Source organism: Podarcis vaucheri (assembly GCF_965113315.1).
Source record: "Podarcis vaucheri genome assembly, chromosome: 1".
In the NCBI taxonomy this organism is placed as follows: Eukaryota; Metazoa; Chordata; class Lepidosauria; order Squamata; family Lacertidae; genus Podarcis; species Podarcis vaucheri.
Genome location: NC_138759.1, coordinates 68885019 through 68910974, shown reverse-complemented (window position 1 = coordinate 68910974; position 25956 = coordinate 68885019). Strand labels below are relative to the sequence as shown.

Below are 25956 nucleotides of genomic sequence, written 5' to 3'. Positions count from 1 at the left end.
AGAAACAATGCCAACTAAATCACAATGGCATTACTTATTTAGGAAGCCAATTATCCAAAGTTAAGAGTAATTATATATAAGCAGCTTTAGTCTGGAAAAGCAGCCAAGGGCAGTTTTGTCTCTTGGTAAGTAGGACTATATTTGGGGGTGATCCTGTGCCTGGGACAGCATAAAACCCTCTCTCCCACCTTCAGTAGACCTTTGAATAGAAACAAGGGGAGACATTTTGTGGTATCCAGGGGAAGGGCCCCAAGTTCTCTGAAATGTGAGGGTGGTGGTGAATGTATTCTTTACTAACTTTGATACAGATTGGGCTGATTCTCTTATTCTTTTTTTTTAGTGGGCCCATTTCCCAAGTGTGTGTTGTCAAGCTGCCCCTTCATTTTAAAACAAGAGACAGAAAACAAAACACTAGTCCCTGGACCACCTCATTAACCAGTTACAAATCCCCCCCCCAAAAAAAATCTACTAACAATTAGCATCTGCCTCCTCATAATCTTTGGGTAGCATTTCAGCTCCACGAACAACTGTAAAAATGCTCACATATTAACATTTTGAACAGCCCTACTTGTGCAACCTGAAAAGGGGCATCATATTCGAGTTCGCTGTCTACTTTACTGGTGGGCCAATTTCAGTCTTCATGGTCCGTCTACTATTTTAATACATTGGGAATTCCCTGGGTCTACTGGTATATTGTTTTTCCCCCCTTAAAAAAATGATCTCTTAACTCAATATCACTTAACAGTTATAATTAAGGCATAATCTATATTAAGTATGTATGTATTCTTGCTTCAAATATTTCTATTCCCTTCATGCCTCTTGAGTAGTAAGTATAAACACCTATTAAGACAAAAGCTGGTCAAAAGGTCTGTGTCCTAGTAGTCATTACATCTTATACTAAAGGAATGACAGCAATTAAACAAACTATAAACATTACTGCAATAGTTTCTTAATGAACCATTTGCGATACTTGAATCACACAGAGATGCTGCAAGCACTGTAATATTCCTCTCGTAAAATACCGTACTCCTCATTTCACGGCTTTCGACAATGGCCCTAACTGGTGGCATGTATTATAATCAAATTCTTGAGAAAACCTGATGCATCAGCTTAACCATGAAAGTTGCTTTGCAGCAATTAAGCAAATTATCCAAGCAATGCACATCAATTGCCCACTGATTTCTGTATGTTTGATTAATGAACAAAATGCACAATTAAGCCAACTGCTCGTAACATGAACATCAAGGACACACACATTGTTTTCTGTACTTTTGAATGGGTAAACAGATGCACAGGAACTGATAATACTCATGGAACTCACAACTATGATCAGATCAGATCATCTCTTCAGCTAATTGCCCTGAATATTCAATGCCAGTGCATAGGAAGGTGAAAATATTCATGAAAATAAGATACCTTATCTTACTGGGTTTATTTGGATTAAAACAGATGAACACTTCAAGCTTGCACACCACACATACATTTTGTGTTCTTCCTGATCCTGAAGCTATGTGCATCTGTGCGATATTATTTTGCCATGTCCTGCTTTCCTTGCCCATTTATTCATAACTCAGCTATGAGCCATTGCTTTCTGAGCAGTGATGATGCTTCTGGGACTGCCCCATACTTCTCAGTCACAGTGCAGACTGCATGAGAGTATCCTGGTGAATTATTTCACTCTCCTTCACTGCTTATGTTTGGGTGTTGGGGAGGAAGAAAATAATTTCTGCATAACAATACAAAGAACACCCAACACGCTGACTTAATTTCAACACCCATTTCAGTCCGTCCTGTAGAACACCAGTGTACACAGCTTGTGAGTTACATTCCCTTAATGTAATTTTCGTGTTGGAAGGTAAGAGTGTAGACTGGACATTGTAACCAGCATAAGAAGCTGTTCTATTTTTCTAGAAAAAGAGGTGCTGAACATTTCCCTTTTTCTCTTAGAATGGCAAGGGCACCCACTGAGAAGTGCCAGAGCTGAGCTTTGGTGAGCTCCAGCTGAAAAAAGCCCTGTACACAATACAGTACAGTGGTACTTTGGTTCTTGAACGGAATCCGTTCAGAAATCTGTTTGACTTCTGAAAACATTAGAAAACCAAAGCATGGCTTCCGATTGGCTGCAGTAGCTTCCTGCACTCAATTGGAAGCCGTGTTGGATGTTCAGGTTCCAAAGAACGTTTGCAAACCGGAACACTCACTTCTGGGTTTGGGGAGTTCAGGAGCCAAAACATTCGAGACATAAGGCATTCGAGAGCCAAGGTACGACTGTACTCAAAAAGCCCATCACACAAATCTTTCCTTTCCTTCTCCTCTCTGTTTTAAGACTTTGGACCGAGAAGCTCTTTCTTCTTGGATAAAATGAGCACCACCAACCAAAACTGAACTCCCAAGTTTGAGAACAATTGTACATTTCATTTCAGTCAAAAGTAAGCAGGGGAACAAGAGGTGCTACCATCAAACATTACAGCCTGGAGTTTCTCACTCAAATTTCAATTTTTTTAGGCTATGCAAAATGGACTGATACTATTTTCCTACTGCTAAACACTGAAGTGAGCTTTGTTCTAGCTTTGAACACATGTTCCTGGCAGAGATAAAGAGAGAGGCAGCAGTCAAGCAGTTTCAAGACACTATTAAAGGCTATGGGGTCACACTTAAAAGGTCCCCCTTAAAAGTCAATTGCCCATTAGGGATGTGAATTTTTTGGTGTGTTTTTTGTTACTGTTGCTGATATCTAGTTGAATCCACAATCTATTTGACCCAGAAATTTAGAGTATAGAGGCCTAAGGTTTTCTGCTCTCTCAGTACTTAAATATTATAATATATAAAGGTAAAGGTAAAGGTACCCCTGCCCGAACGGGCCAGTCTTGACAGACTGTGGGGTTTGTGCGCCCATCTCACATTTATTGGCCGGGGGCCAGCGCTGTCCGGGGACACTTCCGGGTCACGTGGCCAGCGTGACATCGCTGCTCTGGCGAGCCAGAGCCGCACACGGAACGCCGTTTACCTTCCCGCTGGTAAGCGGTACCTATTTATCTACTTGCCCCCGGGGGTGCTTTCGAACTGCTAGGTGGGCAGGCGCTGGGACCGAGCAGCGGGAGCGCACCCCGCCGCGGGGATTCGAACCGCCGACCTTTCGATCGGCAAGCCCTAGGCGTTGAGGCTTTAACCCACAGCGCCACCCGCGTCCCTCATTATAATATATATGTGTATCTAAAATATGTAGAATTTTCAGATAGGAAATTGAATTTAAAAGTTGACAACAACCACTACAATAACTAACAGTTGCTGCGATTAACCCCCAAGAAACAGAGCATAAGACTTTTATTATATTTCAAATAACACTGTTAAAAGAATAAAGTGAATTCAACACCACACAGGCCAAGACCAAAATTCTTTCATTTGAAGTAGGTACAGGGATTTTTTAAAAATAGTCCTTGCCCTGAAAAGCAGAATATAAAATACATGAGATAATGATATTCTATTCTCCTGCTTTTCACAATGAGCAACAAACACACCAATAAATTCCAAATGCAAATGGTGATGCTATAAATTGCATACCTGAAGTATGAGAGACTCTTTGTCACCCTCTAGTCTTGTCAGGCGTTCTTGATAGGTTTCATTACTGGCAGAAGTATGGTGATTCACCTGGGACTAAAGAGAACAACAGGTTAAGATTACAAGTAATTGAAATGTGATTGTATTGTTAGATCTTGCCTTGAACTTCAAAGCACTGTCTAATCATCATAGCTATAAGAACATGCCACAATTGTATCACATAGCTTACAATTTTCTCAGCTGACAGTGCAGTCCTAACCATGTCTACTCCCAGGTAAATGGGGTTAGGACTGCAGGCAAAGTCTAAGCCACAAACATTTTACAGGATTTTAAAATGAAATTTAAGTTGGAACACCTTCAATTTCCTAGGATATAATCGTGGCAAAAGGGAAAACATCTTCCCATTCCCCCTCTCTACACCCATATATGAGAGAGAGAGAAGGGGGTGGTTAAGAGGGGAATTAATTGATCCCAGCTGTAAGGTCAGTCCACTGCCACCCATCCAACTCCAGCATATTTCTGGAATTCCACAAAAGACAAATCAGATCCAAAAATCAGTGAGCTGTCTGCTACTTATTACCCTCCTGCCTTCAAAACAGGAAATGCACATTTTTTAAATATGTAAAACAGACATATTTTCTAGTTCAGTTGCCTTTAAACCCCTGCATATCCCACCTATTCTTATCCTGGTCCTGCCATTGGCTGCTGTGGTGGGTGAGATACCAGGGCAAAACAGGCAGAGACATCAGAACCAGGGAAGAGAACAGAAGAGAGAAGACACAGCTACGTTCTCTCACAGTACTGGGAATTTTTGATTTTTTTTTTTAAGGTACGCATCCAGGCCTGCAAGGTGGCAATCCTACCATGTTCTTCAGATTCACTGTTGACGAACAATTAATACACTCATTACTTCTTCCCATGCACTGGAAAAAGTATTGTACAGTTTATGAAAAGTCAACAGTTCACCCTTATCACAACAAATGAAAATCAAGCAATAAGAGTGACACAGTTCCATGCAACTGCTGAATTCTTTATAAAGAACATTCCTTGAATTCCAGTATGTAGCAAAAAACATACAAACTCCCGGCACAGCTGAAGATGCCACAGCCAGGATTTGAAAGGTAAAATGAGTTAACCACCTCTATTCAGATACTTATCGAGTATGTCAATGTAGATGCCACCTTTCCTCCAAAGAACTCAAGTTGCCATACATGGTTCTCCTCCCTGCTCCATTTTATCCTCACAGCCACCCTGCAGAGGATGTTAAGCTGAGACACAGGCCACCCAGCAAGTTTCATGGCTACTCACTTGAGCCTGTCCTCAAGTCAGTTTTGTGCAGGATCGAAAGGCAGCAACAGGCATTGCCAAGAGGGCAGTATCTACATACTTACCTGGAAACAGAGTGTCTTATTTCCTTTCACAACGTTCTTTATGATCGGGATATAACTTTGCTCAGCATATTCCTGACCTCTGTTCATTAGGTAGCCAGACCTAATATTGGGCTGACACATTTGACCCAGAAAGTCCATAATAGGATGAATCTATAGGATAAAAGCCCCTTGGTGCAACTAGAAGAGCAGGTGTATTTTGTACGTTGAAATAGGTTTTGCCTCTCTCAGGACAATTCATTAAATTCTGGATAAAGATTCATCCTGCATTAAGCCATAAATAGATAATGTATTACAATGCTTCCTGCTCTGATTAACGCTTCCAAAATATCTTGGGATGGAACTACATCAGCCAACATCCACATCAGACAGAGTAATCCAAGGAGAAAATATCAGCTCTGCCAAAACATCAGCTGCTTCGAGGTTTAATAAGAACAGACAAATGCAGTCCAGACAGGCTCACCTACTAAGCAAACAGCTGCTCTGTCTCAGACGGCATCTCTTAAGATACTGGCTCTCTTTATGGCAAACATAATGAGAAGATAAAAAACATAGCAATATGGCCCAAGGGTACAGGCTTGTAGATTATGATGGAAGCAAGTGCTGTCATGGCTCCCCAAGAAGAACCTCCTGTGGTCATTCACCTGGTAAAGGATCACAGACCCCAGAAACATCTGGTTTTTGAACTTTTAAAGTTTTGGCAGCCGTTCACTGGCTGTGTTTAAAGAATGTCATATTTGAAGTGTAGACATTTTCCTTGAGCAGTATGAGCTACACAGTTATCCACACTTTTCCAAATTAACGTGAAAGCTTTCACATATGGCTTCGGAATTGCGTAGATTGTAGGAGGAGGTAGGGGAGCAGTGGACAACTGGAGCAACCATCCCAGGACCTAGAGCTCAGAACTGGAACAAGGGGAGACTGCTATCAAGAGGCTCCAGAGACAATCTGGAGTGGGACAGGTTGCATAAAGTCAAAGACATGCCCTGGAGGACTCCAAGGTTATTCAGAAATGTGTTTACATAGGCAGGTGAGAGAGACACTGCTCTCTAAGAACAGGGAGTACTGGGCATCTGCAGGACTGGCCCAAGACATTTTGCTGCCTGAAGGCTGAACAAAGCACCCAAGATGCATAGTGCGCCCAATGCTTGCCGAGTTATTTTGGCAGCACAAACGTGACTCGCGTGAGTGGAAATATAATAATATATTAAATACCTACAATCCGCTGCATTTTCAATACATCCAAAAACCAACTACCTGAAGTGGCTGCCTTACTCTGCGCCTAAAAGTAGGACCTGGGTACCTAACACAAAGAGCCAATAAATTATGTGTGCCTGGTAGAAGCCCTTTCATCTCTAACTTAATGTGCAAGAAATTCTTTCCAAAAGCCTCTAAAACAATTCAAAGGGAAAACATAACTTAAGAGGGCCACGGTAGAGTTTTGTGGGGCATACTGCAATTTGTGTGTTGGGTGGACTGAGGGAGAAAGGTATATAAGGTTTCTGCAGTGTTCAGTGCTTTTTTTAAAAAAAAGAAAATAGATTTTTCTACTTCATTTATCACCCACCTTTCCTCCAACAAGGGGCTCAAAGGAACATACCCCCATTTTATACTCACAAATGACCATGTGAGGTAATTAGGAAGAAGATACAAAGCCTGTGCATTAATTTTGGAGGAAGTATTACAAGGTCTGAATGTAAGAAAAGAATGTAAAAAGTAGGAGACCAGAGAGAAGAAAGATGCCCCCATGGTTTGTAAATGGAGGAGGGGACAAATTTTTACAACATTTTATGGGAACACAACATGGTAACAGGCTAAATGTGGAAGGAAGCAGGTGAGAGACATGCCAAGTTTCAACAACACTACTAGTAGCCTTGCATAGCCTTGTATGAACAACTGTCATGAAGAAGAACTCAAAAACATCCTTTCCTTAATTCAACTGAGCACAAACAAGGCTGGTCTTCCACGCAGCACACATGCAGGAGTGCTTTGGTGAATTTACTCAGATTAGCTGCTTTTTTCTCCCAGGCTATTCACTGCAGCTATATCGCAAGGACTGGTTGCTTTGTTTGTTTATGTGAAGCCATTATATTCCATTTGGAATACTGAATAATAGCCATGTGATGATAAAAGCAACTGCTTGTGCAGACAAGTGTAGCTGTTGAGACATGTTCAATGTATTCTGACTTTCCTTTAAATGCAAACTGGCAGATGGAAACAGAGCAGAGCCAACAAAATGTAGTCATCCAACTATTCGTTCAGTAGCTCAGCCCTACAGACCATTTTGAAGACTTTGGATTTAGTTAATCTGCACTCATGTCTGGAAAAATATCAAGAAGAGAAAAACTAATGTCCATTGTTGCGAACCACTCATTTGAATGTGCCTACTACATGACCAATTTCTTCATATTACAGCAAATACTGGATTTTAAAGAAATTTCTAGGTATACGTCAACTTGTTTGTAATACTGATGCTTCCAGTAATGGGCTTAGAGTATTTTAGATGTCCTGGTACATGCAAGAGCTCCATGATGGGTGTGGGTGTGGGGGTGGAGTTATGCTAAGAGTCCTTTACACAAAGTGAATGGAGTAGCACTCTGACGTACCACAGGCCAATCATTGTTTAGAGCTCCTCTACCCTTGTCTATCATCTGCTCAGAACTCAGCTTCATTCGTTTACTTCTGTCTCCAAAGTTGTGACACACTCTTCAAGTAGAATCAGAGCCCGAACCATGACTTGCCAATGGTCTATCAATTCAGAGAGAACAGAAAATCTGAGAGTTTGAAAATCAGCTTTAAATTATGCTGGTTCAAAGGATTCTGGTTTATTCTTCCTTCTTTTTCTGCTTCGGATATTAAAACAAACTGTAACTTAGCTGAACAAACCATGACTTAACATTAATAAAAGTATTACCATTATTCAAATCTGCAGTCTTATCCTGCTTACTAGAAGCCACAATTTCTTTAATGGAAAGGAGATCCATGCATATATAATTTAAAACAAAGTAATGAGGTGCTTTTTGTGGCCAATTTACATCACCCCCTTAAATGAGAGTACACATACAGTGGTGTAGCGTGGGGGGTGCAGGGGGGGGCCAGCCGCACCGGGCGCAACATCTGGGGGTTAGGGTTAGGGGGCGCAAATCCACGGGTTAGGGGGCGCAAATTACTTGCCTTGCCCCGGGTGCTGACAACCCACGCTACGCCACTATACACATATAACACATCCCTCCTCTACTTGTCACCAAAGCCTCTTTGATAAGAGGGGGGAAAAGCAACTCTGCTTGCTTTATGATCAAAGAAAAGGGGAGGCTGTTTGTTTTGGCTCCAGTTACTTGTCCCTTTCGCATGCTGCCACATGACCAGTGCCCCAAGATCTCTTGACTGGACTTTGAACAAGCCTCTTCTTGGCTGGAATTGCTTACAAGGAAGGGGTGTTTTGTCATGGACATTTGATAGGAGTGCTACAGATATCATGAATGGCACTTTCAAGCAAGTTCAAGTAGAGCAACCACAAGCCCTTAGATTCTATGGCTTATAAAATGCAAGTGGGTTCAAAGGTTTGGGCAGCTGAATCATTTGATCAACTGAGTATTTTAGCCACTTCATACTTTTCCTCCTGCCTTACAACTCACCACTAAATCATTCAGCAAACCTGGCTCTGCACTCTTGCAATAACAAAACTGATGTTATGCCCATTTCATTCCCCCGTCCCGTGAAACTAGAGCCAGGTTTGGCACACGTAACTGAGAACTGACGGGAGCCCAGTTCAGTTCCTCACCCTTGCTGCTCTCCCCCCCCCCCCCAGCATCTATTGGAGGAAGCAGTGCTTTTATTACCAGCCAAAAGAGCATCAGGTTACCACCGCAGTTGGTGCCCAAGCATGCAACAGCAACGGGATCATGTGGCATCAGAATGAATTCACTGCACAGCTTTCTGCAAATGTTTTAATTACTTATCAAAGGAGCTTGTGTGAGCACAATGGGAATCAAGTTTTTCCTGGGAGAAATGCAGAAATGCCTGGAGCCCTTTTACTGCATTTCCTCATTTTATCCCCCACGGGACCACAACATAAGTTCTGTCTTTACTACATCCCTCCGCTGCCCCGACAACCATTCTTTAAGAATCACTATTCACAGGCATGTTGCAATCAGTGTACCACACTTTTAAAACCCTCTACATATAAAGAAGCTACTCACAGCTACTGACATTCCATCACACTTCCATTTCCTTAGAATAAGAGCAGAGACTCCACAGGCTGTTCTAACAGAGCACCGTGCACATATTTAGCAAACTGTGTTTGGATATAATCCCAATTACGCCCACAATCTTGAGAATGAGTTCTCCCACAAGAATGTTGCACAGTGTCAATGTCCTTTCTGCCACAGGAAACCAGAGCTTAGTTTGCAAGCATAGTCCGGCTTTCTGAAAATTTGTTTAGCTGAAGAGAACCAATATTAAGATCAATTTAGTGCAAATGCTGTATGTCCTACTTACTATGAACTTTCACCACTTAGCTTTGAAAATATATGATGCTAAATACGTAATCTGACCATTTACTTTCGGAGCTAAAATCAGACTTCCTACACAAATAAAATGTGCATTATTTTATCACTCAGATGCATATCCTTTAAAATATTAACTGCCATTTCTTGTCCTTTTGAGTCTCCAGAATGGCAGACCTGAGGCTGCTATCTTATATCCACTTAGCTGGGAGTAAGGACCATTAAGCTCAATGAGCTTTGCTTATAAGTAGACATTCATAATATTGCATAGTGAAACAAACTTCCTCAGTGCAAAAACTCAACTATGTAATCCCAGTTCATTTAAACTTCACTTTAGTCATTAATAGAGCCAATGATGAATACTGCACTTTGCCAAGGTTGTATATTATTTTCCTTAGTACGCAAAGGCACTTGGAAGAGGAATGTTCCAGTACTACTTAGCATTATTTCAACTGAGTAGTGATATGAATACTCCTTGTGAAGTGTATTTCACTGCAACCTTAAGTACATTTATGTAGAGAGACAAACAAAAATTCTTCAAGAAGATGAAGAAATTCTGCCTTATGCTATCCTCGCTACCCCACATCCCCTATAGATAAAATATAGTTAAAGTGCTTCTCAATACTGGATTTAAATTAGCCACTAAAAAATTAAGATGATCATTGTGATCTAAATGCAAAACGAATTGGGAGAAACTGATTTCAAACCTATTGTGGTCAATGGGATTGAGTTATTTAAAATCCACAGGTTAGCTTGCCATGTTTAAAAGCACGCAACTATAGTATATGCGCAAACGTTAGACAAAGAAAGAAAGGGTTACCTGAAAAGCTGGTAACGTGAAATGCACACATGCATTTTCACCATTAGCTGTGAACTAGGATCAGATCTGAAACCCTCTTTGGACAGTTATCATTTAATACCACATTAAAACAGTACTCAGAACACTTCCACTGATCTTTGTAAAGACAAAGGAATATTGGTTCTCTCCTCAATGCCTGTCCCATTTTCAGACTGTGGGACAAGCCATAATTTCCCACAGAGGTGGAAAAAGTTAATGTATTCCATTTTCTCTACCCACAAAGCTGTTAAGTAACAGAACTGCAGAAGAGTCACTTACCCTCTTTAGCCACGTGAAGTGTTTGTAAATATCAATCTCACTCTCCATGCTTCGGGCCCATCTCAGCAATTATATTCCCTGGGTTCACAGCTTTGTTCTGGAGAGACACCACAATCTTTCTATCTAGCGCTCTCCCCAACTCACACTGAGTTTCTCTACCTCTAGCAAGCTGGATGTCTGTACATATTTGACTTAAAATTGTCCCCCGGGCTCCTTCTAAACTCTTCTGCTGAATGTACACACACAACTGTACAAACTTCAGGCAGCGTCTCCCCACCTCCCCAACCCAGAGAGCATCTGGGTTTTTTTAAGCAGAGATCAGTCATCAACAGGCAGTAATATCATTCTAAAGGCTTCAAAAGATGCATAATGCCAGATGGTCTGAGGGGAAAAAAGAGAGAGGGAGGGAGGGAGAAAGGGAAGCTTCTGTAGTGCAGTTGAAAACTCTGTAGTGCAGTAAGAGTGTTCCCTTTTAATGGTAAAATAACAAGCTAAAAATTGCTAGGCTGTCATAGAGAAACTATTTTCAAGTAATGCCTTCACTAGCTTTCTGTTTCAAGAGTGGCTGGAACTCATTACCCAAAGACCCTCTATTTCCTGTCTCTGTTTTACTCGTGTTTATCAGAACGCTCCTCAGCTTCCAATTTATTTCAGGCTGAGACTTAGCTAAAAATAAGCCCTGCCGTTTGAGAATTGCTGGTTACTCCATTCTCACAAAGGCACAAATATTTTAGGACAGCCCCCTTCTGCACAAAGCCAAGCGTTTCTTGTACAGATTTCCAAGAGGGGGCAATGCATCAACAGATTGCAAAAATACCTTCAACGTGTTTACATTCCCTGGCTGAAGATGGAAGCATTCAGGTATTGTTGTAGTCACATGAGGACACATATCAAAGCAATGCTTAAGGTGTGTTTGTTGCATTTATATCCCGTCCTTTTTCTCTAAGGAGCTCACATGGTTCAGCCCTCTTCATCGAATCCCCATAACAAAGTGTACCCCTTTCTTCTTCTCTGCAACAGCATTAGCTTTGGCTCTTGACTCGTTCAGATACATTGCATGTAATACTTGAGAAGGGGAAATGGCAAGTGAACATATTGCATGCCTAACAAGCTCTTAGCTGCACCTCCCCACCCCCACCCCAAAATGTGTCCCTGTTGTGCTATTTCCCAATAAAACTCAAGAACATACCCAAGTATCTTTAAAACAGGCAGACTGTGTCTATTCGTTTGGAAAATATATACGCCATGTCAGACTACTGGTCCATCCAGCTCAGTAATGCCCCACACTGACTGGCAGTACCTCTCCACAGTTTCAGAGAGGAATCTTTTCCAGTCATACCTGGAGAAGGTGGGGATTTTATCACTTGTCACTCCCAAAGCATGAGCTGTCCCACTGAGCTATCGACCTTTCTTAACAGAAGGCCCCAAAGAAACATCTACATGAAGTAACTCACCTAGACTAGACATGCTTACTATGGGTAACTGTTGATCATGGAAAGAAACTGTCATCTGCCACAGCAAAAAGTGCCAGCTGCTAGGCCCTCTTTTTCTTAGGGAGATGTCTAGGGGTGCTTCTTCAAGACAGGAAGTCACAAAGATCTGGGGGTTTTGGAGGGAGGGGCAGATCAGGTCCCACACATTCCTGTTTTCAGCCATGGATATTCAGAGCACACCAGTGGGTGGGGGTTGACAGAAAGTATCTCTGTGGTGATTTTCTGCCTCTATCCTCAGTCACTCTTCCCCCACCCTCCACTCCTCCCCATTTTTCTGTTCTGGGCATGTGCACAGTTTATTTATATACCTGTGCGCACATGCCTTTTCTTAAGCAAACAACGAATTTCCAAGTGCCACTGTTACCAGTTTGTCTTTCACAATGGCCAAAGGCCACTTGACAAAATGGGGTGGGAGCTAGAAGCAATCTCCATCTCAGTGTCTTGCTCTGTGCAGCATCCACGAATGGGGAGAATGCACACCTTGAAACAGAAGTACCCAAACAGGAAGCAAAACCCAGAGGGTATGCAACAGCAACAGAATGGCACGAGCTTTTCCAGCTGATCACTTAACCATGACAAAAAGGTACTCTTGGAATTACAGCAATGCTAGGCACTGGGAACAGTCGAGCATCTTCACAACAATATCAGGATTGTACTACTGAAGTTATTAAGAATGGCTCAAAAATAGCTACCCCAAAATAGTACCCCACAGGAAGAACAAGATGTGAAAGACAGCTTCCAGCTTGTCCAAGCTGTGGGTTACTTGATCTGGCATGGAATTCTATCTCCCCAAGCAGTTTCCAACTACTGTAGCTTCCTCATCCAAATCTCACTATGGGCCAAACCAAGTATTATGTTCAATACATAGTTTAATGCAGGGTCATTTTTTCTACTTTGCATAACAGCAGCAGCAACAGCGGGGCCTAATCAGAATCATGGCTGGTGGCATTTTCTAAATCTACATAATATATCAAAAATGGGGGTGAAAAACTTAAGTGTGGGTATATTTCAGGCATGTTGGTATGCAGTAACGTACTATGACAGCATATACAAACATACGCCCCAATGAAAACCTACGTAGGTCACTTAAAACAATCTCCCCAAGACCACCCATACTGGTTTCTATTTCAACAAATTAGACATCCCACAGACATTTCAATGAGTTTCAAGCCTTGAGGACAGCAAGTTCTGGCAGATTGCCAAGACAGCGTTCTCTTACCACCCACACATCATACCACCATTTATGGTGAGAGGAACGCCTGCTGTTAAGACACCTGAGCATCCTAGTCAGCATGCGTCTCAACTTAAAAACAAGGGCTCTCCATAGGCAATATACCCACCACCACCACCATCAATGGGCAAACTGAGAACAGGCTTCAGTTCAACTAACACTTCTATACCTCTCCCACTTCTTCACTTGTGGGTTATATACCTGAGAGAGCCAAGGAGATCCCATGATCTAATAAACACAGAAAAAAATAATGTTTGTTTCTCCCAGGGTAAGGAGCCTGGGGCAGGGGCAGGGGCAGGGAGAGATTACGTGAGCCCAAAGCCAACTGCTACTCTCTCCCTGGGCATAATTCTCAGTGGAAATGAGAGGCAAAAGGAAGAATCTGAACATGTCCTAGAAATTAAAAGCACTGGAATCTGTGTTTTTGGACAGACTGGCGATACATGAGTAGGACCACCAAGACCACACTATTAGAAGATGGTAATTTATTTTTTAAGAGAAGTTAGATCCTTGACTAGTTACTTCATCAGCTAAGCTTTACTACATGTATGTTTTCGGTTAAAATCTCCTAGGTCTTTAGTTAAGCTGACTGTATTTCCTATGTGCTGCGGCTCTGAAAGCACTGGTTACAGAAGAGTTTTGTTTGATTGGCTTAGCACTTCCCCCATTATCCTACCACACTGAAGCACACCACTCAAGCCCAGCTGTCCCTGCCCAGAACCAGGTCCCCTCCCTGAAAACAGGCAATAAGGGAGAGCTACACCATCCTGTTTGCTAGCCTAAACACCTGAACACTAGCAGCACTTGTCAAAAACGGTCTTTTAAAATATCTAACATACCTATTTCTGGTTCAGCAACTTCTTCCAGATTTCATGTAACTGCACCTTGATTTTCCCCCTGCACCTTCTTCTGAGCCAAAAAGGAAATTAGAAATTCAGAGGCTTTTATCTGGCACTCCTGTCAGTGCCCTATCGGTTAGGAATGTTGATAAAGTACATTCCGTTGAGTCACATGCTACCTGAGTCTTAGTTTTATGTCAGCTTTGAGCTTTGGCCCCATGTAAATGCAAGAAAAAATAAGTTTAAACAAACTTTAAAACACCCACCTCTCTATTTAACAAACTGGTGTGAATGTTTTCTAAATAAGATACCTAGGAGTGATTGAAGCCTTCCACCTTCCAGCCCATTCATTTTATTTTGTCCAGGATATAAAGAATATGTATTCTCAATTATGAAACACAGTGCATTTATTACTTGGCATTATATACTTACAAATGCAGAACTCTGCTGAAAGTAGACCACTTGCTACGTTGATTTAATAGTCCACTTTTTGTTTAGAAGTGTACGGTTTGCCATCTCTCCATGTCAGAAAATAAAAGTAAAGTGTCATTGTACAGACAAACTACTACTTCCTGGAACATAATCGGAAGAGTTAACCCTTGAGTTTACAAAACCAGTGGAACAAGATCTGCTTCTTTTTCCTAAGTACACACACTGATGAGCTCCTTCAAAGCATTTTAGACATTTTCATCACTTCCTTTTTCTTCTTTGTTTGTTGCTATGACTTTTAAAATTTATATACCACCACTCTATCCTAAAATAGCTCCCACTACAAATATAAAAGCAGCCACTGCATTAAAGCCACCTACCAACTTTGCTCCAGTGCCAATATTTCATTGACATTTTTGCAAACAAGGTCCCTTCAGAAGAAAGTCAAATACAGTCAAATAAAATCCTGCACGTTAAACATATGCAAATACTTTGTTGAATAAAGAAGTCTGTACTGTCCCTTTAAAAACCTGAAGAAAGTTAGCCAGATAAATCTCTCTGTAGAAAAAACAAGTTCTACAGAATGTGCACTCCCACAGAAAGCAACATTCTGCTATAGCTTCCCTTGCCTTTAAGGAGAGCTTTAGGTGATTAAATGAAAAAGCAGGGGGGTGGGAGCTTACAGGGAATGAAGCATTCCCCCATATACTCTGGATCCAGATTCCATGTCAAGCATTCAAGTTTACAGTGGTACCTCGGGTTACGAACAGTCCAGCTTACGAATGCTTTGGGTTATGAACTCCACAAACCCAGAAGTAGGTGTTCCGGGTTGCGAACTTTACCCTGGGATATGAACGCAATCCGCTTCCAGGGCCGCGGGAGGCCTATGTAGGGAATCCGCGCCAGGTTAAGAACGGACTTCTGGAATGAATTAAGTTCGTAACCCGAGGTACCACTGTACAGTAATGTGACAAGGTGAGCCTAGAAACTGTAACCCGTGAATCCACCTTGAAAGTTGAACAGGTATGTTTCCCACGGCAAACTTTATCTATGCTTCTGCAAGTCCCATGAGAAAGGTGGGATATCACAGACTCACAATTTTTTAATACATGATCTAAGTTGTCTAGTCTCCACACTCATTACAGGGATTTTCTAATTACAGCATGAGTGGGAAACAACCAAAAACACTAGTAAACTTGGGTAGCTACATAATACCTTCCCAATATCTTTTAAAAAAAGAAAAACGTAATGTACAACTAAGCATTTTCTTACATTTTTATCACACACACACACACACACACACACACACACACCCCACACCCTTTCTTTAAGCGGTTCTGGGTGCAGAACAATGAAAAACCACTATCAGAGATTTGCATAAAACACTACCAAACTAGAAATACAGTGCCTCGTGTTTCACTACTTGTAAACGAGAACATATTTAAACGCATATGATGTTTTAATTGCAAGCCCTATTACAGCTTATTTTGTCCTGTCTTCCTTTTTTCCCTTTCCAAGCCTGCATGATTAAACTAGACTCAGGTTGCATATCCTGAATGAAAAACAGAGTTCCCCTAGCAGGTGCAGTAGATTTTGGGATATCTAATGTGTGTTGTCACTGAACACCACTACTCTCAATACACCACTCTGTCTTCTCAGAAGCTGTAGCAGTAAATGGTACCTGCCTCTGGCTATAGGCAAGGATAAAGTCATGGTGTTCAGGCCACAATTTGAGGATCTCTACTATTTATTTAGGTCAGAAAGTCAGGTCTGCAGTAACTAGAAATACCAAGATATTACTTTTTTTATATAGAATAAATGAAATCCACATCACTAAAAAAAATGTGCTACTTTTCAGTTACAAATTTCACCTGAAGTTAAAAATGTGTCCATTGGTTATGATTATAGGGCTAAAAATATTTCCAGCATGAAAAAAATATTTCAGGATGCGAGTTTCTATACATTTTTTAAAAAATGCCCCAAAGATTTTATTTTTGTGCCAGTGCATTGCTGCACAACAAGAGTACAATTTCAGCACTATTTTTTTCCTTGGTAATTTTCATTCTAGAAACATTTGAGTGCAAGACAATGAACTGGTTTGCATGTAGTGCCCAGTCAAATCATGGCTTAACATGTGGGTCTCCTTGTAGCTGCTGTCCTCCTCCCCAGTCCTGCTGCTGCATCGTTGCAAGCTAAGCCATGGTTTGACTTAGCATGTTGTCCAAACCACGGCTTGTGCTTTGTCTAGACAAACCATGAGCTGTGAAGAAGAAGAAGAGTTTGGATTTGATATCCCGCCTTTCACTCCCCTTCAGGAGTCTCAAAGCGGCTAACAATCTCCTTTCCCTTCCTCCCCCACAACAAACACTCTGTGAGGTGAGTGGGGCTGAGAGACTTCAGAGAAGTGTGACTGGCCCAAGGTCACCCAGCAGCTGCAGGTGGAGGAGCGGAGACGCGAACCCGGTTCCCCAGATTACGAGACCACCGCTCTTAACCACTACACCACACTGGCTCTAAACAAAGAACACTTGAATGCAGCTCATGGTTCATCTGAAGGGAGACAAATCATGAGCCCAGGTTTGGACAACCCACTAAGCCAAGCAGCAGGTGTGCAATGACAACAATCTCTTCTTTGGGAACCCCATGAACTCACTCTTAGCCATGGTTTGGCTAGCCTTATGTGCAAACCTGCTCATCGTTATATCACTAAATCTGATTGGAACATATGTTGATATCACTGAGCACATTGGAAGCCAAACCAGAGTAGAAATGAGCAAACTCTCCACAGATTAACTTGGACATCCCCCCCCCAAAAAATGGAGGAACTCAAAATAATTTTTCCAAGTCAATCTGAGGCCTTGTGCACCAATCATCACTGTCTCCAAAAGTTTCTGCAGCTCCGACCACTTCCCATAACACACTTCCCCTTCTATTTACAAGTAATTGTAGAAGAAAGAGAAGCAATGACACAAAGGGAAATAAGTAGAGAGACACCACTTTCTTAATAATTGGGCCCTAAATAATATTCTGTAGTTTTATGCATTTTTGTTCAGAAACACTAGAAATGCAAGATTCCTGCCCAAATTATAGGTTGGTATATTGGCCAGTTTAACTATACATTATATTTTTGGCACTGACAGTAAGATTAGTATATAATTACATAGCTCACTTCAACATTCAGAATACTTCCAGGAATGGCTTTTTGCGTCTTTTTTTAAAATAAATTTTTAAAAAAGTATTCAAACTAAAGATCACTCTGGAATTGGGGGTGAGAGGATATTCTACTACATCTTCTTATGCAAACATAATTCTGATCCAAATCTTTCTTCTTAGCTATACTTTCAAGAGGAGTTTTAAGGTATTTTATCAATGCTGCCTTTAAGAATGCAGCATCAACATTTGCAAAATTAAAGCCATGTATCATATTATGTCAATACCAAGATCAAGCAATTGATGCTTCAAGGTGATTCAGTGATTTGCTCCAAAGCAAATCCTTAATTGTAAGGAAAGTCAAAAACTATTGTCATTTATTTAGTAGTAAGATATTTAAGAAGGATTTTTTCCATTCTTCAGTGCCGGTAGAACTAGAGCACTGTATCCTCATCATTTTTTAAAAACTTACAAAATAAATACCAATACCAAATCTCCCTCTCCCCTCAAAGTTGTAGAAGTATTCATAGTGCACATCTAAATACATTTTCAGAGTAGCAGTGGTAGCTGTAAATCCTTCATTAAGACCGAAAAGTCAACATTGAGAAATGTAAAGTCAGGTGGAGGAATAGTAACAAAGTATAAACGCTAATGGCCAAAACTGTGGAAACCTTTAAGAAAATTTATATTTTTGAAGTTTGATGGCTAATAACATCTCTTATTTAGAATAATACTATGAAATTAAATATCACTAGAAATATAATTTAATACAGGATATAATGCAACAAACTGTTTAATTATCTTTATTTTATCAAAAGTTATAGCCAAATAAAGAAGTTATACACAGAAAACCATGATAAAGAGTATTGCATAGCTTCTCATAATTTCTGTTAGTACTTTGTATGGATATCTTTTGCCGCAATTACAGCCCTACAATGGTGTCCCAAGGAGTGAACCAAGGATTTTGCATCTGTCAATTGTGCTTTATTCCTTGGTTGCTTCTTTAATCAGATTCACAGATTTTTCTGGATTCAGGTTAGCTGTTACATCGCTTTCTAGATGACCAGCCAACGTTTTTCACTGTTTGTTCTAGGTCAGTTTTCAGTTATGGAAATCCACTTCTTACATAAGGCAGCTATGCTTTCTTTTTTGAGTTATTAGGCTATAACATTTGATAGAATAAAGATACTTCGGCAGAGTTTGTTGCATCATATTCTGCATTAAATTATCTTTCTAATGGTATATAATTTTATGGTATTATTTTGTGGTGTTATTCTAAAAAGGACTGCTGTTATGAGCCATCAAACCTTAGAAATACAACTTTCCCCAAAAGTTTCCACTAGTGTATAGTTCAGCAGATCATGCCAAGAATGGTTTAGTGTATAATTTTTAATGTTAAGATTACTACCCACTTTGTGATCCCTCACTGCTAAAATATTTAGCAAATAATTATGTCATTGTATCCAATATCAGCAAGTAACCAATAATTATTTCAGTTTGTGTTCTGTTGTTTCGAAGCCTAAAGTATTCCCAGAGATAAGTGTTATTTAGTGAGCACACACACAGAAACAGAGACACAGACAGTGTTTTCACATATGAATACATATGGATACAATGACTTAATACTTCAATGCCATACAACATTACAATATAGCTCAAAGTGTTGCATAAACAGATACCGTCAACTTCCTACTCTTGTTCGGAAGGAAAACTATTTGGCACAGTTACCCAGATTGCTGTTTGAAATAAATGCTGTGCACCCAGTCCTCCATATTTTGTAAAAGAAACATTTCATTTCCCCCCTCATTCCATCAAACAGAAACCAGACCAACAAGATTACATCCACAGTAGGTTTTTAATTCTAGATCTTTTATTTTATTTTTTGGAAGATCCAGCACCTCTCTGCATTGTTTATTTACTGACATTTATTTACTTACATGTCTATTTACTTACACATCCCATCTTAATACAAGCCTTCACAAAGCAGCTTGCAATAAGTTAATGAATATGAACATCATTAAAAATAGGGATAGGGGAACTTGTGACCCACTGAAGGTGGTTGTCTGCCCCAGGTATGCATGACCAACAGGCAGGTGTGATGGGAGTTGTAGTTCAGTAACATTTGAACTACAGATGTTCACGAGACTCCTCAAATGCCTAACCTACTTAAACTCAAAAGACTGGTAACTGGACAAATCGATTTGGCAAAGCTTTAGGCTAGACTCCCGAAATGTAGAGCTTTGTTCCAAAATCCCCTGTATGTAACTTTGTTCTTGGGATACTGCCATTGTCAGGGAAAAGAGGGGACTTTTGTCCATTCTTCCTTCTCCCTGCAACTTCCTGTGGCTCCTGAAAAATCTGCTTTGGAGGGTTGGGACCTTGGTACTGGAGGCTGCAGGAGAAAGGGGGGGATTGGGATTCCACTGGATCCTTTCTCCAGGGGAAGCCTCTGCTGGATAGCAGTACTGTCCATAAATGGAAGGAGGTCTTCTCTCCATGAAAAGGTTAGTCAGGAGACAACCCTACATCCAACCCGCCTTTAAAAAAAAGGCTCAGACGCCAAAATTGCCTTTGACAATATGGACTGGCCTGTAATTTAAGCAGGCAAGCCATTTTTCGCTTTTGGTAGAAGTGCCAATCTGTGGTGGGCTGGGCAGTGAGGTTAGAAGCAAGTTGTACTTTCCTCCCAGACAAGGTTTATTTGCACAGCGTATGAACTCTAGATTCAATACCTCAATTCCAACACTTGCAAGAAGAAGGGACAACAAACTGAACACTCATATTTTCATTACTGACATTCTTTTACTGAAAGGGATGTATCAAGTAAGACAAAGATTGCTTTCTTCAAAGCCAGTGAATTGGACTTTATTGTATGTTAAGATCTAAGGAGGCATGTTTCTTTCCTAAGGGCACTTCATATGTGTATTACAATTTTTTTCAACAGATCACAGAGACTCTGGGAACATCAGGATTTGGACCAACTCCAAAACATACACAACTGCTTTCTGATGGAGAAAAAAGGGAGAGGGGTTGTGTTCTGTGAGAAGAAGAATGATTGAATGAAATGGGTACCTGAATGTTTGTTCTTAAGCCTGACAAAAACAGAGCCGCACAAGGGAAATTTTACTTGCAAAGCAGACGTTCTGGCAACAATAACTTGACTTAGAACAACAACAAAGGATGACAACACATGTAGTGCAAAACCTTAAAGTGGACTAAACCTTGAAGTGGAGTCTCTCTTGAATCGCTTTCATCAAAGCACACCTTCACATTGGCTTTGAAGGGATTTGTGTCAGATGAGAAGCACACATTGACTGTAGAAAGACGACATGGCCTAATCAGGAAGTATCAGTTTACGATCACTGAACTCAAAAGGAGAAACTGAGGACATTGAATGAGTAATCAATAGCAGAGCCACAGTCTGTAGGGCAGGAAGCTGTTGTATTGCCCACCTTTCACCACAGACACAATCATTAATGGGATAGAACTATATATTTGCTAAAGATACAAAGTTAAGTACGTCATATTTCTAATTCAGATGAACAATGGATGCCAGTTAGGCTGTTTGAGTTTTAAAGAACCGTAATGCAACACAAAGAATGCAACTGGAAACCTTGACCTCCAGATCGCTTGCTAACTAAACAGATTGCAGTGGTTTTCAGACTGCTAGCTTGTCACCACATTTGAACTAATGACCTACAGATGAAAGGTACAGATGGAAAGGTGCTATTTCCATTCTCCCCCTAAACATGTAGCGGTTGGATGAATGTATAAAAAGAGCTGGGAAGGAAAACTTCTTAACCACTAATACTGAATTCCAAGTTTGTTTGTTTTTCAAGCTGTAGAAGTGGATGCAGGAAACTAACCAGAACCTTGATTGATAGGAAACATCTGGGAAACGTATTTGGAGCTACCTTACAATTCCTGTACAGAAATCCATTTTATTAACACCCAAAAGATAATTCTGTCATATTGCGTATATATGAGGATAAAGGTAATCTCAGCAAAGGTTTATGTATAAATATTTAGAGTTTTAAAGATTAATTTTCCATTTGGGGGCAAATTGTATCAAATAATGTTAACCCTGGTATTTGTCAACCAGAGCACGCTTCACAAGGAGCTAAGCAGAAGTTAGCATAGAATGAATATTAGCACAGAATGAAAAATAGTGAAGCCAATTGTGCATGAAGTCAATCATGCTTAACAACCGAGAGCCAAAACTAGCATGACTTGACATATATTAATTAAGAAGAGAGAAAAAGAAGTGTTGTGGTTTCTCAATATTGGGCAATTTCCTGTACAGGAAGCTCCTAGCAGCGTATGCATTCATTTACTTGTAAGATTATTACAAAACAAATCTGCTGTCAAATAAAATACCCGTTTCCTACCTTTATGTCTGTAATTAATAATAAGACTACTACAGAGGAAACACTGAAAAAAATTAAGATACTAAGACTCTTAAGATTTATGCTTCAAGGCTATCTAACATAAATAACTATTTTTAAAAACATAGTACATGCACTGCTAGACTTGTACCATATGGCAAATTTTCAGATCCCCACTATGGGGTGGACCTTCCATGTATAGCCATCTAGCTTCTTTAGACAAACTGTCCTATTTTAGACGGCAAAATCCTGAACGGTAAGAGCCAACTTGATGAGACAGACAGCCCATTCAAAGTGAAATGTTTAGAAATCTGCATCAGTCTCCAGTTTCCAGTGCTATGTTGCTAATTGTGATACAATACCTTGGAGGCATGCAATCTGAAGCCAGGTCACTTTGCTAACAAACAACCTGAAAGTGTTCCATAGTCCTAGTACACATTAACTTGTTCCAAAGCGACAGGACACATTAACCTGCAAGACAAAGTCTCCTTGGCATTCTAGGAACTCTTTCCCAAACTAGGTCGGAGGCCAAATTCACAAAACTGCTTTTGCACAGTTTGTTGTTGGTGCTATGTCACTATCAACCATCATGTTCAGAATTGGCTGACTCCATACACATATTTTGCAAACCTGCCATTGGTCAATGTCGCAGTGCTACCTTATGTTTTATCAGTCCATCCAATCCTATGTTGCCTACTCTGAGTGGCAACAATTTCTGAAAGTCTTTGAGCTACGCTATGCTCAAAGCAGATCTGTCTGTTAAAGTCAGACCCGCCTCTAGCACAATCACACAGAAAGTGGGGGGGGGGCTGTCAGTAAAAGGGACAGGTGGCAAATGCAGAAATCTCACCATACCCATGACTCATTTCCCCTTAGCCTTCCTTTGAACACTCTTCTCCCTTCATCTGCCTTCGGATACAGGAAGGAAGCCTGGCTGGGAGGAAAAGGAGCTGTTGGGAAATCAGCGGTGGGCAAGTGGAAGTGTCACACTCCTTATATCATCCTAAAATCAGGTGCTTCTTCTACTTCAGAAGTCACAAAGTGGGTGAGCAGAGTGTTCTTTGAGACTGTGCATAACTCCCCATCTGCTGATACCATGTCTACTCCTGCCAGGAAGTTTTGACTTCCTCCTGGACTATCTCCATGGACCACTCCTACTGTTTCACTCCTACTTATGGGGCCTGATCCAGAGACTATTACAGTGGTACCTCGGGTTACAGACGTTTCAGGTTATAGATGCTTCAGGTTACAGACACTGCTAACCCAGAAACAGTACCTCGGGTTAAGAACTTTGCTTCAGGGGGAGAACAGAAATCGTTCTCCGGCGGTGGGGCGGCAGCAGGACGCCCCATTAGCTAAAGTGGTACCTCAGGTTAAGAACAGTTTCAGGTTAAGAATGGACCTCCAGAAAGAATTAAGTTCTTAACCTGAGGTACCACTGTATAGGTCAGGTCCATGGCAGTTTGTCCGCAGGAATGATTTTGTCCTCAATGTTATGCAAAGCCCACTGGGGATGATGATGATGATAAGGAGGTTCAGAGCAAGGTGCCACCAGGATGCTGATGATCTCTCTGCAACATCTAAATAAGCAGAGGCCATCTATGTCCTAAACTGGTACCTGGTTGAAGTCATGGGCTGGATGGGGGCTAATAGCTGCAATGGAATTCTGACCTTACGGATGGTTGATCTAGGACTTCGGTTTATATACCAGCTCTGGACGGGGTTGCAATCTATCTGAAAGAGCACGTGCATAGTTTTGGGGGTGCTCCTAGATTCATTGCTGACACTAAAGGCTCAGGTGATTTCAGTGGTTCACAGTGCCCATTGCCAACTTCAGCTGGTGCACACCTATGCCCACACCTTGACAGGGATAGCCTTGCTACAGTAACCTCACAATTAAGACTACTGTATGGGGATATAGGGACGCGGGTGGCGCTGTGGGTAAAAGCCTCAGCGCCTAGGACTTGCCGATTGAAAGGTCGGCGGTTCGAATCCCCGCGGCGGGGTGCACTCCCATCGCTCGGTCCCAGCGCCTGCCAACCTAGCAGTTTGAAAGCACTCCCGGGTGCAAGTAGATAAATAGGGACCACTTACTAGCGGGAAGGTAAACGGCGTTCCGTGTGCTGCGCTGGCTCGCCAGATGCAGCTTCGTCACGCTGGCCACGTGACCCGGAAGTGTCTGCGGACAGCGCTGGCTCCCGGCCTCTAGAGTGAGATGAGCGCACAACCCTAGAATCTGTCAAGACTGGCCCGTACGGGCAGGGGTACCTTTACCTTTATGGGGATATAGGTGGGGTTACTCTTGCACCTGGTTTGGCAGCACAGCTGTTGTAAAATGTTGCTGCTAGGATTCTTAGCGCAACATTCAACTTTACATATGTGCTCCAGGGGGAGAGGCGCTTGTTCTATTTGGCAAGCAGAATTGTGCTGACAGAACATTAGCATTAGCTCACTGTTGAATTCCACCCATGGACTCTTAATGTTTAATCCTCTGTTTTGTACACTAATCACTTTTACGTGCAATATAAAATTGTGTTTTACTTTTTGGGAAATCTTATTGACTGTTGTATTTTTAAGTAAACTCCTAAAAGTTCCTTATTATATTAAGTGGCATAATCTTTTTTTTATAAATAAGCCCTGCAAACTGGAATTCTTCAACTAGAGCTATCATGGTTTGAACCTAGGAAAACCAATGCACTATGATCTCTCTTAAAGGCCAGTAGCACCTGTACAAAGGAACTCCTATCTGCTGGTTAGCTGGCTGCTTATTTCAGTGCACAAGTCTTTAGTCTCTCAATATAATATGGAAACACACTGAGTTTCTCCTTACCAGATTTTCTTCCAGCCAGGCGTGTATGCATGCTGCTGTAGTCCCTGGGATCTGATTCCGCAAAGCTTCTCTCTCTTGTGGATCCTTGACCATTTCTAATGCCAGCTTCAAGTCTTCCAGAAGATGAAGAATCTGTAGTGTGCCGAAATATACTGACTGAGCAGGTGACACCATGTCATAGACGCCATTTGTATATTCCGCAGCTGCTTTGGTACCTAAAAGAAAACAAAAAAAAACCCGAAAAAGCAATTTAGGAGGAACCAGTTACTTATAAGTTATTTACATGCAAGATACAATAATGGTAACATTCACAGGGGATGGGAAGTAAGGCCAAAATTATCCTATCTGACCAATCCTTACAGCGTTATAATCCATTCCACTCACCAACAGACATAATTGAATGCTGCCCAGCACAGTTATGACCTGTTAAAACAGCACACTGAAAACATACAAAACCAAACGATGACCTGAAAATGGAACAAAATTGGGCAAACTCCAAAACAAAGCTACTAAGTTTCAAAAAGTTTTCCAGAAATGTTATTCAAAACGCGAGTAACTTGCTGAAGGAACTTTTTACTTAACTTATGTAATTTTGCACCCCCATTTTTAGATCTGCCCCCCCTGCCCCCCACCCCCGCTGCAACTCAACATTACTCTTTATTTTTGTTTACCTATCATAATCACTCAATAATTATAGTAATCTCAGGGTGGATATGCCAAAGATAATTTCAGTCTTATGGAAAAAATTGAAGATAGCAAATCCAAACTAGCTACCTGCAATTGCCCCTACAAACCATTAGGTGTCACCATCTTTTCAGGGACACACTACTAAAAACCACAAGTATTTATTTATTTATTTTACAATTTTGCAGGGAAATGCAAGGGTATTTTTACTGCCATCATAAATGTCAAACAAGTTTGCTTTAGCCCACTTTTAACAGTGCAATTCCTCCAGCACTTTCACACATGTAATCATTTGAATAATTACTTTGTCAGGTCCAACTGAGACCTTTTTGTGTTTGTATTCCAAC

At 41.1% G+C, this 25956-nt stretch overlaps 1 protein-coding gene across 9 annotated transcripts in view; it reads right to left on the bottom strand.

Annotated features, from left to right (window-relative positions):
* Nucleotides 1-25956, bottom strand: part of PPFIBP2 (PPFIA binding protein 2) — a 105741-nt gene that overhangs the window by 47434 nt on the left and 32351 nt on the right. For 5 of the 9 annotated variants that reach the window (XM_082214181.1, XM_082214184.1, XM_082214178.1 and 2 more), the window contains exons 3-4: nt 24926-25140; nt 3562-3654 (exon numbers count right to left, since the gene is read on the bottom strand). In XM_082214181.1, the coding sequence (XP_082070307.1) occupies nt 3562-3654; nt 24926-25140 (308 nt within the window). Of the gene's footprint in view, nt 1-3561; nt 3655-9145; nt 9173-10568; nt 11019-14131; nt 14252-14563; nt 14687-24925; nt 25141-25956 lie in introns of those variants that run through there. The other 4 variants (XM_082214188.1, XM_082214179.1, XM_082214185.1 and 1 more) reach the window with 4 other exon arrangements.